General features: G+C 41.5%; 10 protein-coding genes across 10 annotated transcripts; 7 read left to right on the forward strand and 3 right to left on the reverse strand.

Annotated features, from left to right (window-relative positions):
• Positions 1-40: 40 nt before the first annotated feature.
• On the forward strand, positions 41-862 carry KL928_004165 (uncharacterized protein; the record flags this gene model as incomplete). The annotated part of the gene is made up of 1 exon (XM_043204833.1): positions 41-862. One exon carries the CDS (start codon positions 41-43, stop codon positions 860-862), a length of 822 nt encoding a protein of 273 aa, XP_043058232.1.
• A 688-nt stretch (positions 863-1,550) lies between these two features.
• Positions 1,551-3,821, forward strand: KL928_004166 (uncharacterized protein; the record flags this gene model as incomplete). Its single annotated transcript, XM_043204834.1, has 1 exon — positions 1,551-3,821. One exon carries the CDS (start codon positions 1,551-1,553, stop codon positions 3,819-3,821), a length of 2,271 nt encoding a protein of 756 aa, XP_043058233.1.
• Positions 3,822-3,983: 162 nt separating this feature from the next.
• Positions 3,984-4,986, forward strand: KL928_004167 (uncharacterized protein; the record flags this gene model as incomplete). Its single annotated transcript, XM_043204835.1, has 2 exons — positions 3,984-4,623; positions 4,964-4,986. 2 exons carry the CDS (start codon positions 3,984-3,986, stop codon positions 4,984-4,986), a joined length of 663 nt encoding a protein of 220 aa, XP_043058234.1.
• Positions 4,987-5,012: 26 nt separating this feature from the next.
• Positions 5,013-6,008, reverse strand: KL928_004168 (uncharacterized protein; the record flags this gene model as incomplete). Its single annotated transcript, XM_043204836.1, has 1 exon — positions 5,013-6,008. One exon carries the CDS (start codon positions 6,006-6,008, stop codon positions 5,013-5,015), a length of 996 nt encoding a protein of 331 aa, XP_043058235.1.
• Positions 6,009-6,131: 123 nt separating this feature from the next.
• KL928_004169 (uncharacterized protein) lies at positions 6,132-7,529 on the reverse strand (the record flags this gene model as incomplete). The annotated part of the gene is made up of 1 exon (XM_043204837.1): positions 6,132-7,529. One exon carries the CDS (start codon positions 7,527-7,529, stop codon positions 6,132-6,134), a length of 1,398 nt encoding a protein of 465 aa, XP_043058236.1.
• A 159-nt stretch (positions 7,530-7,688) lies between these two features.
• KL928_004170 (uncharacterized protein) lies at positions 7,689-8,726 on the reverse strand (the record flags this gene model as incomplete). Its single annotated transcript, XM_043204839.1, has 1 exon — positions 7,689-8,726. The coding sequence occupies one exon, from the start codon at positions 8,724-8,726 to the stop codon at positions 7,689-7,691; it is 1,038 nt and encodes a 345-aa protein (XP_043058237.1).
• Positions 8,727-9,053: 327 nt separating this feature from the next.
• On the forward strand, positions 9,054-10,631 carry KL928_004171 (uncharacterized protein; the record flags this gene model as incomplete). The annotated part of the gene is made up of 1 exon (XM_043204840.1): positions 9,054-10,631. One exon carries the CDS (start codon positions 9,054-9,056, stop codon positions 10,629-10,631), a length of 1,578 nt encoding a protein of 525 aa, XP_043058238.1.
• A 185-nt stretch (positions 10,632-10,816) lies between these two features.
• Positions 10,817-11,680, forward strand: KL928_004172 (uncharacterized protein; the record flags this gene model as incomplete). The annotated part of the gene is made up of 1 exon (XM_043204841.1): positions 10,817-11,680. The coding sequence occupies one exon, from the start codon at positions 10,817-10,819 to the stop codon at positions 11,678-11,680; it is 864 nt and encodes a 287-aa protein (XP_043058239.1).
• Positions 11,681-11,915: 235 nt separating this feature from the next.
• KL928_004173 (uncharacterized protein) lies at positions 11,916-13,331 on the forward strand (the record flags this gene model as incomplete). The annotated part of the gene is made up of 1 exon (XM_043204842.1): positions 11,916-13,331. The coding sequence occupies one exon, from the start codon at positions 11,916-11,918 to the stop codon at positions 13,329-13,331; it is 1,416 nt and encodes a 471-aa protein (XP_043058240.1).
• Positions 13,332-13,969: 638 nt separating this feature from the next.
• KL928_004174 (uncharacterized protein) lies at positions 13,970-14,830 on the forward strand (the record flags this gene model as incomplete). The annotated part of the gene is made up of 1 exon (XM_043204843.1): positions 13,970-14,830. The coding sequence occupies one exon, from the start codon at positions 13,970-13,972 to the stop codon at positions 14,828-14,830; it is 861 nt and encodes a 286-aa protein (XP_043058241.1).
• Positions 14,831-15,052: the final 222 nt, after the last annotated feature.

Genomic DNA, 15,052 nt, shown 5'->3' on the forward strand with positions numbered 1-15,052 from the left:
TTTTGTTTGTCTCTCGAAATTAACAAAGCTTGTAAGTTCAATGCTTCAGTTTTCATCCATATTCTGCAAGAGGCTAGTTGAGACTAGCAAGGCCAGGGGACTTCATTCATCAAGTCATTCATTGGCTGGGCATAGTAAATGGGCAAACATAAAGCATCGGAAAGCAGCAAATGATGCTGCTAAAGCTGCTATTTCCTTCAAGATGTCGTCGAAATTGACAATGCTTGCCAAAATAGGTGGAGCAGATTTGTCCAAAAACATCCAACTCAGTAATGCTATCGATCAAGCAAAATCTATGAACATACCGAAAAGGGTGATTGAGACCGCCATAAAAAGAGGAACGGGAGAGCTCAAGTCTCAGGATAAAATGGAGACAGTTGTATATGAAGGTATGGCACCTGGTGGGGTCGCAATAGTTGTTGAGGCAATAACGGATAATAAAAACAGAACATTGGGGTTTCTCAGGCCCTGTTTCAACAAATACGGTTTGAGCATGACTCCTACAAGCTATATGTTTGATAGAAAGGGAATGATTTTGATTGATATAGGACAGGCAGATTTCGATTCCGTTTTCGAGAAGACTTTAGAGCTGGGTGCTGAGGATATACTAGAAGTTGATGAAGAAGGTAATCTCGTGGAAGTGATTACTGATCCCGCAGAATTCGGAAAGATTGCAAATGAGCTGAAAAATCACTACAAGATTAAGGAGATGCAAATCGGTTTTATGCCAAAAGCTGAAATGGCAGCTCGCATTACCGATGAGGAGACAAGAACCGTTTACGAGAAGTTTATCGCAAGTATAGAAGATCTTGATGACGTTACACAAATTTATACCAATTTGAAAGATGACAAAAGTCAGTGATGTTTGCTAGCTACTAAAACTTGATTGGCACAAACCTAGAACACCTTAATGTAGCATTGATGTAGTGTATAAGAAAATTTGTTCATAGTGCTTCACTCTTGTTTGCTGATAACTTCCTCCAGCTTGTCGTCAAATTTGGGGACCTCTCTCCCCAGCTTCAACGTTTTGTCTGTTCTCAGCTTCTTGGAAGAGAAGTAGATAGCGGAAACGCATGCCATTCCACAGGCTGCGAACAGAGGGTATAGTTCAACTGGAATGCTTTTAAGGAAGGAGCTAGATTTCTCAATATGTTAGTCAAATGACAACTTGACAAGGTGTACTTACAGCAGCGTTGAATGTTGGATTGGTTGGTCTCATTATTGTGTGGGTTCAATGCTACTTGAAGTCGAAGAATTCCTGATGCCGACGAAAAAACAAATCAGTTTATTAATTGCACGATTTCAATTTATTGAAGGACCAATCAGCAAATTTTAGTTAGTCTTATTTTTCCGGGTTATGAGCTCCGTTGAATTAATCCAAGGTCAAACGATAATAGACACGTCGGTCACAGTGCACATAACCCCATTACGTACCAAAGTTCATCAATTCGAAATTTGAGGATAGGGAGTCCGTGGTAGTCCTGTCAAAGTTTCACATTAGATACCAGTATAGTTCTAGTGAGCTAAAATCTGGCTCATTTCAAACTTAGATGACTTCAAGAGGAAACCAGTTGAACAACTCATCAGGTTCCAAACTTACTGGGGGTAGTCAGCACCGTCGTACAGGCTCCAAAACTTGGTCACACATCAATGTATCTTCGGCACCTAATTACAATGCGTCCACATTCGTCCCCAATGGAAGAAAGAATAATAGCACTGCTCAGGCGGGCACAGCTCAAGAACATCAGGCCGCCTATCATTTAGCAAATGCAGCCCACGGCCAAGAAGCATCATTAAAGCATATGAATGATCGATTATTGTTCGGGCTTATCAGGAGTATTGGCTGCAAGAGTAGAATCACTACCAACTCTGGAGCTACTTATGATGGAATTTTATATACTAGTGGTGACATCACGGACTCAGGAGTTGCTATAGTGCTGAGATACCCGCAACTAAAAAAGAGTTCTTTTGCTTCGTCAGAAGAAGAGCTTAAAATCAAATTTGAGCTCCCGGAGACGCTGATTATTTCGGAGAAAGATATTTCAAAGATGGAATTTGAAGACGTGGATTTCGAGGCTCTTGAGGAAGCTGAAAGACCGAGATTGCATACGTCAGGCAGAAGTTTCAGGACAGACAATGATATATCGGCTGACTTTGCCTGTCATGAAAGAGAATTACAAAAATGGGTACCAGATGAAGATATTGATGTAAGATTGACTGAAAGTTTGGAAGACGCTGACTCGAACGTCCATTGGGATCAATTTGAGGTGAACGAGCGTAAATTTGGTATCCAATCTACTTACGACGAGGATTTGTACACCACCAAGATTCCTAAAAATGCTCCAGACTATGAACAAAGGTTGAAGGAAGCCGAGAAGATAGCTAGGGAAATTGAGTCTCAAGGCCACAATGGTAATATACACCTTGCTGAAGAGAGAGGGATTATAGTAGATGATAGCGGAGTTGACGAAGAAGACAAATATTCAGGTGTTTCCAGAGAACCTGCCTCTCAGAGTGAGGGCGATGCATTGCTACTCGGAATGTTAAGAGCTAACACCAAAGATCACAGAATTGAGGCAAGACTGACTGCCCCAGGGAAGTACGTACCTCCTAGACAGCGTGCTGCCAACTTTCATGGTGACCCTGCCATAGTTGCCAGCTCTGGCACTGAACAAAAAAGTGATGGTACTTTCGAGTCACCTGTGGGCTTGGATGCACTTGACCAAGGCCGCAGTGACCACCAAGCACAAGCCTCTCACTCTGAACGTCTGAAAAAAACAGTGAATGAAAGCAGCAAGCTTATTCATCAAAATGAAATCAATTCTTTGCGCGAGTTCTCGGCAACCTTTAAAGTGCCATCAAGAATACCTCCAGATTTACTTCCTATACTTTCGAGGGATAAGGTCAAACAGAATGAGATAGTGAAAAAGTTGGAAACCAAAGACAATGGAAAAGATCAAAAGAATGAAGAAGGTGATGGTCACCCAAAAATTGCAGATACTACCACTACTTCTAAAACCCCCACTCCTATATTGAGTAAGAAAAAGATGGACCCCAGAACTGCTCCCACATTCAAGATGAACCCAAATTCGGTCCCTTTTTCTCCAAGTTTTGCATCTTCAAGAAGCTCCCCAGCTGTAAACTCAGGTGAGATAACGCAATCTCCGCAGCAACGCAACAGGAAGGAGGTGGCATCTTTCTTCCCTACTGGTAAATCGCCAAAGGAATTGGGAATTTATCATAAGTCTGGAAACTTCTTCAACGTCAAATTCAACGTTCTTATCAAAGCTCGGATCGAGTATGAGGAGAAAAACGAGACAAAAAACGTTTTCATTATCAATATCGAAAAGCCTTTTGCGACTCCTCCAACTTGGCCATCGACCGTTGAGGAATCATACAAAATGGCGTTTTCAAAACAACCTGAATGGACTGGCTCTCCAGCTACAATACCGCCTATGCAAAAAAGGTTGTATCAAGTCTCAGCTCAGCCATTCCCGATGATGGCTCCGCCACCTCAACAGCATCCACCAGTGCCTCAACCTGTAATGATGCCACAGCCTATGCAAATGGATCCTCACAATATGCACATGCCACAACCCACTTTTGTCGTTCCTCAATTTCAGCAGCCTCAGTTCATTCCCTTTTACCAGCCGCCACCAAGCGTTCCACAGATAGCCTATGGAATCCCTCAAAATCAAAATGTTGCGAGTGGTGCTATACCCGTATCAATGAGGCAGCAAGGGCATAGAAATTCTAGGAACCATCACTATAATACACAGCAGCAGCTAAATGCTAGGGGCGGAAATGGCTATAAATTCTAGAAAGATACAGGGATCGTTTGGTCTCATACAGAATGTTGGGTTGGGAAATTAAAGAAAAGTATATGGTGTTCATCAGAACGTTGTAAAGCAGTAAGTCTGCAACATAACACCTTTGCCCTTTAAAAAAAATAATTTTTTTGATTTCTAAGTTTTGATTACACAATGTCACTCTACAGGGTATTAGGGGGTATCTACATAAGCTCTGCAGAGCCCCTTTACGAAGGTTTGGATATAAGCATGGAGCACGGAATAGAGCATGTTATTTCGGTACAGAAACAAAGTGTACCTGAGTCTTATACCAAAACTCCTTATCGTCATCTTCAAATTCCAGTGGATGATGATGAAACGACTAATATAATAGCATTTTTTGAGCAAACTAATCGTTTCATATGTTTTGCACTTTATGGGAATCCCGACCAGATACCAAAGACCGCAAAACTAGCCAAGCATAAATCTAAGATTTTAATACATTGCAATGCTGGGTGTTCTAGATCTCCAGCAATTCTGGCAGCTTTTCTGATGAAATACTATCAAATGAGCTTGAAAGTTGCACTTTATGCAATGAGACGAGTTAAGCCAAATGTTCGCCCGAACGATAACTTTTTACGTCAGCTGAAACTATACGAAGAGCTACGTTGTCAGGATAACCCGAAAATTCTGAGTAGTATTCCAATATACAAGCAATTGGTATTGGAACTTGGCTGCAATAATTATGAGGATATTCTTGAATCTGACGACTTATACGGGGATGAAGCGACAAATGTTGACGTATCGAGTGTTTTGAGGTGCAAGAGATGTAGGCGTATGCTTGCAAATTCAACGTCATTCATACCTCATGAACCGCCATCAGGTGACAAAGATAAGCAAGGGTTTTTCGTTAAAAATGCTTTCAAATCACAGAGAATCACCAACCTCCAAAGGGGCGCTAGCGAGTGTACACATTACTTCGTCGAACCGCTCAAGTGGATGCAACCAGAATTATCGTTGAGCGAGCTGGAGGGGAAATTTCTTTGTCCCAAATGCAATGCCAAAGTTGGAGCGTATTCATGGAGGGGCTCTCGTTGTAGCTGTGGGAAATGGATGGTACCAGCAATTCACTTACAAAAAGCTAAGGTCGATGAAATAAGCCTGGGCAAAACTAGCTCGCTCATACGAGATCCCATAGCTTCCCTGACGGATGAGGATGGGTAATTATTCTATAGTCATGTCATAATCAGAAGACCTAGAGGTATTTGCGCGAACATCCATTCTCATCCCTGGTGACCTAAGACAAGGACTGTCCTGTAAGTCAGCATGGTAATGGGAAAACATATATGGAGTTTGTGGAGATGTGTCACCTGTTGCAGTTTCATTACCTTCCCGACCAGCATGACTAGTTCTTATCTGGTTTGATGCTGACGTTTCAGTCGTCGTCGTTGCTGACGTAAGAGGCCCAGAATGGAGCAGTACGTTATCAGTCGCAACATAATCTGTCGGATGGTTTGGATCACTTTCAACTGGGCAGCCAATTGAAATGCTATGATCATCTTGATATTCCTCAGAGGCCATAAATGCTTCGGGATCATTTATGACAGCGTTGTCATCCTCATGCGTAACGCCGTCGTTGCCCTCGCTGCCATCAGCACCATCTTCATCATCACCATCGGTGTCGAAATCCAGAGAGTAGGCATCATTGTTTGGGATATCAGCATCAAGATCAGCTTCTGTATTATTGTTCAGATGAAGGGAGTGAGTGAGTTCCTCAACACTATTACCAGCGATGTGGTCCACCTCTTCGTCTTCACCTACAGCTGTGAACGCATCCCCACCTTCGAAGTTAATTGGATCATCGTCGTGATCTTGTTCTTCAGATAATTGCTTCATGCTTTTTCCAAGCCCCATTGGTTTCAGATAACTATAGCCAACTTTGCTGAGGTCGCTGAGATATCTAAGATCTCGAGATATGGAAGTTGCCAAATACTCCAACGTGGTATTGCTGGCTTGTTCAGAAGGCAATATTGACAACCCGCTAGACTTATCTGACATTCTAATCGGGGTTGGAAATGCAGGTGAATACGAAGACAGTGGAGGAAATCGGCTTGTACTGATTTCAGATTCTATGTCCTGTGATTTTGTGGATTGCCTTGTGTTAGACTCTAGCATCCATAAATGATGTGCATCACGAGGAATCAAATCTGGTAAATACATTAGTCAAAAAGCTTGAATGATAAATAAACATTTGAGCAGACGCTCAAACCCGATCAAATAATGAGACATTTAATTTTTTTAAGGGTCTATTTACAAGAGCTAAACTAAACACCTTTGCACAAGTCAGGCTGTTAAATGTCTTTCTTCGCCTTGAAAAAATCTATCCCACTGTCCTTTTTTGTGAAGCATCGCGAGGACTAACACCACAGGCAATTGCCATATAGAACTCCAAAAAGTCTTCTTAGCATAATAGTTGGCTAGATCGACAGCTTTCTGAGACGGACCACCAGTCTCCTGAACTTTACGCGAGTAGTTCAAACGTTGTTGCCACCAGAATTTGAAAGACATGTATGCCATCCATCCATTCAAAACACTAGAGTCGAGCATAAACAGTGGATCGGTGACGTTGTAGTAGCATAGTCCAAAACAAATAAAAAACATCAGTATTGAGTACCTCAAAGCAACTCTAGCGTTCAGCTTTGGATTCTCGTAAGCTGCCATGACGTATCCTGCACGCTTATATTCATCACGAATGTTATGACTTAGGGAATTAAAGTGCGGAAATTGCCACGCGTACAATAGTAAAGCCAAACACCATGCACCTGGATCACTCAAACTTGAACATGCGGCCCATCCCATTAAGGGCGGAATGGCCCCCACAACTGCACCAACCCAGGTGTTCAAAATTGACACCCTTTTCAAAGAAGTGTATATCCATGAATAAAGGAGAATGTTGGTGAGTCCCAGTGCAGCAACCACTGGATTCACTCCATAGAATAATATTGTGCAACCAAGCAAACCAGTTATCGATGCAAAGGTAAAGGCCTCATTAGGTGTGATAGATCCATTGACGACAGGGCGCGCTTGCGTTCTTATCATCAGCCTATCGAATGCGGGTTCTCTTGCCATGTTGATAGCATTAGCGCTTCCAGAAGTCATCAATGTCCCTAGTGTTAAACAAACAAATTCTGATAAATTCGTAGAATTAGGAGCTAGAGCATACGAACAAATGGATGATAACATGATAAGAAATGTCAGTTGAGGTTTTGTAAGTGCCAAATACGGAGCGCATAGCTGTTTCAACTTGGGGCTTTCGTCGTGTAACGCGCGTTGTAGAACCGACGACTTCTTTGCAGTTTCAGCTTTTGGTTTGACCTCAAACGGAATATGCGATATGTTAGGTCGAGGATGGCAGGCCAAAGCGGATTTAGCGACTGATTTGATGACATTTGTAGAATCCTCAGAAGCCAAAGCGGGAATTGACTTTGATGTATGCCGTAAATTTAATAGTTTACAGTTTGGATCAAACTGTAAATTTAGCTTCTTAGTTTTGCGCTGGACGTCTTTGTGGTCAAAGTTTATGGCAACGTTATTCAGCTGTTCATTTGAGTAATAATACAGTCTTCGTGAAATTTTGGTAAATGGGGTTTTCATAGTTGACTGGAACACAGTGATTGGACTCCAACATACATTGGTATTTGATAATAAAGGTATCCCCGAGACTTGTAATTTCCACATCATTCTTAATTACAGAGGCTTAAGAGAGCCGAAGTATAGTCAAAGTTGGGCCTGTTTTTTGAGTTTTGCAAGACATGCATTTTTTTCAGGTTTCTCTGACGGGTAACGAACAAGATTACGATAACACAGGAAAACGGAGTGATATTTTATTTCTATCTAGTTTCAAGATCTATCAGACTCAACACCTTCCATCGCATTGTCATCAGTGTTATTAGCCTTAGATAGCCCTGAATCGTTTAAGTTTGCTTCATTCGATTTCTTGTTTTGTATCTTGTTTTCGATCAGATCATTAAACGCTATGATTGATCTGACTAGGCTGCTTACGTACAAAATCATAAGCTCGTCATTCGTTTTCACGTTGAAAGCAGTGGTTAGATGCTTATTCTCCGATTCACCTGATTCCTGATCCAAAAGGTCTGCAGAGAATGCGCTAATGTTTGGCAGTAAGTTGAATATGTCTTGCAACTTACCCAAAATAACATGGTTCACGGGTAACCTTCCTGTCCTTATTTTTGTCAGATAGCCAACAATAGTGAGGAGCCTTTCCTTGAGTGAAGAGAGTGATTTAAAATTATTTGTGAGCCTAATTGATAAATTCCCGCAAGCCTGATCTCTAATATCTCTCAATAGATGCTCAACACCTATCTCCTCAGCTTCTTCAGCCAAAATAGTTGAGGGCAAATGTATAAAAGTTTTTTCACTTGATGATCCATCCTCCTTGATCTCTTCAATTGAGGTGTAACAGTCAGTTGGGATGTCAATCTTGTCAGTTGAATTAACATCTACAATCAATAAGAGGGGAGAAGGCGTGAATTTTTTGAAAATCTCGTTTATTTTGAGGTCGCTGCTTTTGAGTTTGGGACCTGAATGATACCATCCTATCAACTTCTCTTTAGCATTGATTTTTTTGAACATCTCAAGCATGTTTTCGATGAAATTATGATCCAGAAACCAAATATCAGGGTTCTTCTCATCCTCCTCAAATGGTATGGCAAATGAATTTGTGACTTTCAAAGAATTCCTCTGTGTATTATCACCAAGAATGACACCCACAACTCTTTTTGTTGACCCCGATATTGACGATGTAGTGGATTTCATGACTCTTTCGTAATGATCCACCACGGACAAGAGTACTAAGGGCGCCACAGACACTGTGGTCGAAAGCATATTAGCCGAACTCGAAGACGAAACAGGGGACATCGTTTATGGGATGGTACAATATTTTGTTTAGCGAAAATTGGTGGCAAACTTCAGTCTTATATGAACATCTTTACACCACTCAAATAACTAAGACTGACGTAGCTTGGCGGAACGGCGGCGTTACAAAGTATATAAGGACAGTCCTGATATGAATCCAATTGGCTCAGACTCTCATATAACCAGGTCTTGCAATCGGGTGTCTTCTAAATTACACGATGAAAAATACCTGGAATAGTCAGGTACTATCGGATTCCAATGCACATGCAATTTATTCAACAGAAAAGTCCTATGAAATTTTGTTAACTTCTGATATCTACGACTGTTGAAATGTTTATGAGATCTAGAGCATTGACAGAGAATCACAAGATTTTGAACAAGCCACTGACACGTGCATCATTGAATGCACTTAATCAGCAGCAGAAGGGCTTCAATCGCAATATTTCTAAGATTCCTCGTCCTCACCGAAACATACATTACGCGAAAACGTCACTATATGCAGTCGCCACTTTTAAGGTGTCGCTGCAGCGGTCAATTGGTACCTACTATGGAACCACAAATGCAAACTTTATAAATGGCACTAAAGAACGACTCAAAAAACGTCAGTTCTCGACCAAAGCTAGATTTTCATCACGACTAAAACGCGTCAAGTTTCGCTCCTGGTTCACATTGACTTCAGTTTCTCTCATCTTTTTTGGTGTTGTGGCCAGAAATCTCATTGAGGATGATGATACCCGAGAATCAAAGGAATCAAAGGAAAAGAGATCTCACAACATAGGATCGTGGCCTCTATATATGTACTCCAGACTTCCCTTGAATTCACTTTCTAGGCTTTGGGGACAACTGAATAGCATCAGCCTTCCCGTATGGTTGAGGGGCCCCAGTTTCAAGCTCTATTCGGTGATTTTTGGCGTTAACTTAGACGAAATGGCAGATCCTGATCTTACACACTACAAAAATCTGGCCGAGTTTTTTTGTCGGCCGATTAAATCAGAAAGAAGACCCATCGACACTTCTGCGACACTTTGTTCTCCATGTGATGGCAAGGTTTTAAAGTTTGGCATCGTTGAGGAAGATGGTGGGATAGAGCAGGTGAAAGGAATAACGTACAAAGTTGATGCCTTACTGGGCACGCACGATGCGCCAAAAGTTGAAGCTCCTCCTCAACAATTTGATCCAAAAGAAGCCGAAAAAGAAGCCCACTTTATTGACTTACATGGAGATATCAAGACTCTGACCTACAAGAAGGAAGGCGACCAGTCTTTCATCCATCCTTCGACTTCGCGTATTTTGTCTGTTTCAAGAACTATGGTTGGTGCTGAAGGACACAAAGAAACCAACAAGTTGTTTTATGCAGTCATATACTTAGCACCAGGAGACTACCATAGATTTCACTCGCCCGTTGAATGGGTAGCAACATTAAGGAGACATTTTGTTGGCCAGTTATACTCAGTTGCACCGTACTTTCAACGGACTTTACAAAACCTATTCATATTAAACGAGAGAGTTGCAATTCTTGGGTACTGGAGATATGGCCTCTTCAGTATGACTCCTGTCGGAGCGACTAATGTTGGCTCCATCAAACTGAATTTCGACACCCATCTCGCAACGAATGAAGTTTACGAGCATGAAATATATTCTAAAGACAAATTAAATGAAGCATTGACTGAGAAGTACAAGGTTCGGGAGCGCAAGAAGTTGAAAAGGGATACCTGCTATGAAGCGACTTATGCGAATGCGTCAAAGCTACTTCATGGAATTCCTTTATTTAGAGGAGAGGAAATGGGCGGCTTCAAACTTGGATCTACAATTGTATTGGTTTTTGAAGCTCCCCCAAATTTCCAGTTCGACCTCCAAGAAAATCAGCAGGTGCTGATGGGGCAAGGCATTGGTAGATTAGGAAGTTAAGTATGGCTGATCATAAAACTTTCAATACTACTCACTTCTATTAGAAAGCTTCAGCATATATTTACAAATGGGCGGTGCAACTTGGGTTTTCTTGCACCCGAAAGAATGAATCCCGAAAAAATCAAGCGAGAATATTTTCAGCTTACAAGTAGATACCATTCAGCTGTGCACTATCTACAATAACCATGCTGCCATCGCTAGCACCATGGAATGCAGCATTCACCAGTGCAGTGGCCTCCGAATTAGAGACTGAGCCATTTATTCCATTTTCATTTTCCAATGTTGGTGAACATGGAATCCCTCACACCAGAACTTGTGTATTCAGGGGTTTTCTTTTTAACGATACCAAAACTAATGTCCTTCTTTTCACATGCGACAAAAGATCAGCGAAGTTCAAAGACCTCATCAAAAATTCCAATTTTGAGGCATGTTTCTATTTCCACAAGTCTCGCAAGCAATTTAGATTTAGTGGAGCGGTTAGGGTGATAACGAATGAGAGACATCCCATCATAGACTTGAGCAATTTATCTACAATATCGAGCTCAAAAGAGAAATCAGGCGAGTCAGAGATTAAATTAAACGATACCGATCTTGTTGTGGAACAAGAACACGATTTTTACTCCATTGGGCTCGACAAAGTCGGAATTGATGAGCCTTTGATGTACAAAATTGTATCCCCTTCGCAGACACAAAACATGAACGTGAGCACCTTATCGCTATGTGAACTGAACACAACGATTCATGCTCCGACCGAGGAGGAATGGAAAGCCGAAAGACAAAGATGCTGGAATGATCTCTCCAGAAGTTTGAAGAGATCCTTCAAAAGGCCTCTACCAGGATCATTGCTAACAAGCGAAAAGTACAGACTGCTGGATTCGATCAATAGGGGCGTTGATGGAACATCATCAGGCCAGGAAAACTTTGTCGTGGTTTGCATGTTTGTCAAGGCTGTGGATTTGGTGGAACTCACGGGTGGCGTTGATAAGCGCTACCTGTATAAAAAAAGTTACGATATCGATGTTTGGAAGGAATATGAGGTGTGTCCTTGATCAACTGTTTGGACCTCTTTTCTGCAACGAGAAGCACTCATCTCAATACTCCAGAATTACCCTGATTTGTAAAAAAAAATTGGCGGCTCATTTGCTGCAGGTCCTTCCTATTTTATCATGCCGCTTGGACTAAGTTGGACCATAGCCGCAATCTAAGTAATGCCGCTATTTTAGATCTGGCTATATATATATACTCTGAATTCTCAGAAACTAGAAACGCAATTGAAAGTCAATCATGTCCTATACAGAGAAGTTCTTCAAAGAAGAACCGTCTGCCCCAAAGATTGTTACAGATTCCATTCCCGGTCCAAACGGTCAAAAGGCAATCAAATCACTCAACGAAGTATTCGATGCTAGATGTGTGTACTTTTTAGCTGATTACAAGAAGTCCATAGGAAACTACATCGTGGATGCAGATGGCAACACATTGCTGGACTGTTACGCCCAAATCGCTTCCATTCCACTTGGATATAATAACCCTGAACTCATCAAGGTTGCTAGATCCGACGAAATGGTTTCTGCTATTGTCAACAGAGCTGCATTGGGAAACTTCGCGGGAGTTGAGTTTGAGGAAGTCCAGAGAAGGCTCTTAAAATATGCACCTAAGGGTCAAAAGTATGTGTGGAATGCTCTCTCGGGGGCAGATGCCAACGAATTGGCATTCAAGGCTGTCTTCTTCAATTACCAGTCCACGAGGAGAGGGTTTGATAAGCCTTTTTCGGCCGAAGAGGAGAAGTCTTGTATGGAAAACAAAGCTCCAGGTAACCCCGAGCTTGCAATCCTGTCCTTTGGAAGAGCTTTTCATGGAAGACTATTTGCTTCCGGATCAGTGACCAGATCCAAGCCAGTTCACAAGATGGATATGCCATCTTTCAAATGGCCAAAAGCAGAATTTCCCTCCTACAAGTATCCATTGGAAGCTAATGAGGCATTCAATCAAAAGGAAGATGAGAGATGCTTATCAATTGTAGAGGAGTTTTTCAAAACATGGCATTGTCCTATAGCTGGTGTTATTGTCGAACCTATCCAATCTGAAGGTGGCGATAATCATGCGTCTGCTGTATTTTTCCAGGGTCTACGAGACATCACGTTGAAGTATGGCGCCAAGCTGATTATTGACGAAGTTCAAACAGGATGTGGTGCTACTGGTCTCATGTGGGAACACGAAAGATACAATATCACTCCTCCTCCAGACCTTGTCACCTTCTCCAAGAAGATGCAATCTGCAGGTTACTTCTTCAACGACCAAAAGCTCATTCCAAATATGCCTTATAGACAGTTCAACACTTGGTGCGGTGACGAGAAGCTGATCATGTTGGCTGCAGCCATCTGCAAAGAAGTACACGAAAAGAATTTACTGACCTCAATCAAGGAAACTGGCGACTTTTTGTACCAAAATCTCGAGGATCTTCAGAAGAAATATCCTCGTTACTTACAAAATTTAAGAGGGAAAGGGAAGGCTTGTTTCATCGCTTTTGATATGCCATCCCCAGAAAAAAGAACAGAGTTTTTGAACAAAATGCGCATCTCTGGTGTTAATATTGGCGGCTGTGCGGAGGTTGGTGTGAGACTCAGACCAACCTTGGTGTTCGAGAAAAAGCATGCACAAATTCTAGTGGGTATCCTTGAAAAAGTTCTTGCAACCCTGTGACCACATAAAAATCGAGAACGGAAAATGGTAGTGCTTTTATTCGGTAACATCAAAAAAAAAAAGGGGAAGTATCCCTCAAGCGCCATCCTCACAAGTTTTATACTAGCATTATTTCAGTTTCAAAAGATGAGGGAATACACGTTATCAGATATACTTGTCTTCTTAATCCTAGCTTTCATATACATGTCATCAAATTATACCTTTGGCAATACAGTAAGGTTTTTTGTTAATCACTACAACTTCTGTAAGTAAATCAAACCTTCAGACACTAATTCTTAGTTCTCAACTTAGTTTCTGAGATAATTGTCTACGGATTCATAGAGCCACTAAATCAGAAGAACAAAGTCCACAGACAAGGGACCTTGAATCAGTATGTGTTACTGAGAGTTGTCAAGCATTTTTTACCAGAGATCACGGATGAGAAGAATCCAAGCTATTCTTTGGTGGCGAACCCTGTCTGGAAACGTTTCTATGATTATCGTTCAATTATCCAGGCTTGGAATGGAATTGAGCTTAGTTTTTACGAGGAGGTCAAGGAGAATAATTTGAAAGGTAATTGGATCAAGAAAGTTCAGTGTCAAAACGAGACTCCGTTGGAACCTGATTTAGTGATATATTATATTCCAAACATCTTAATCATGTCAAGCACTCCACATTTTTACACTGAATATTTAACTACATTGCACTCGCTACTGTTATTGCAGGGATTCAAAAATCCCCTTATTTTTGTTCCCCAACTAAAAAATGTGCATAAATGTGAGCTCTCGGATCACTTAGTCACAGTTGTACAGAATTGGCAAGAGATTACAACCACGTATGAAAATGCCAAGTGGATAATTGCAGGGGATTCTGCTGGTGCAAGCCTTGCCCTCAGCTTTTTACTTTTCAGAACTGATCCCGATTATAGCATTTTCAAAAAGGAGGGAGAGAGAATTGAGGAGACTGAGGACATTGAACAAAAGTCCCAAACAGTCAACAAGCCAATACCCCAACCCTTCGGAGCCCTATTGATTTCCCCTTTACTAAAATACAAAGGAATATCCATGAGGATATCTGAAGATACTTGTCCCGACTTTCTGACGACAGATTTCATTAACCGGATCTCGCAACGTTACATACCGTCCCACCTTCCAGAATTAGGTGCCATTCATAGTCCCGGATTTTGCAATAATCCGAACACTTGGGAAAAAAGCTTTCCCGAAAAAGGGATCATCTTGACTTGGGGGGCAGAAGAGCTTTTGCGTGATGAGATCGAAGAATTTGGCAATACCTTGGCGATGGCCGGCAGCACCAAGTTGTGGAGAATGAAAGGCGGAGTCCATTCATGGCCTTTCGCTTTCTTCCTAACGGAGGAGGCCCAAGACGAGAAAGAAGATAGCTGTTTCGTTCTTGCAGGAATCATTTCTCGAATGACATTATGGCACACGAGATATTATCTTGATCCCGAAAAGTCCAAAGAGCCTATGAATTTGCTTACAATTGATGATGATCATCTATGATTTTCTTCGCCCTGTTCCTTCACTGCTGAGCACTAGTTTGAGATCTACCCGTGGTAATAGAAATTACATATAAATCGCAGAGATAACTAAAGAATTATCTTTGACTTTGTTTTTTTGGAATGTGCGGCTCAACGAAAATTTTTATCCCTTGAATTTTTTTTTTTTTAATACTAAAAAAACTGAAAATTGTAAAAGAAAGTTCTTGACTCCATTCTTCCCCGA

This window comes from Ogataea angusta (genome assembly GCF_019207475.1).
Source record: "Ogataea angusta isolate 61-244 chromosome Unknown 61-244_NODE_9_length_489604_cov_89.567313, whole genome shotgun sequence".
Classification (NCBI taxonomy): domain Eukaryota; kingdom Fungi; phylum Ascomycota; class Pichiomycetes; order Pichiales; family Pichiaceae; genus Ogataea; species Ogataea angusta.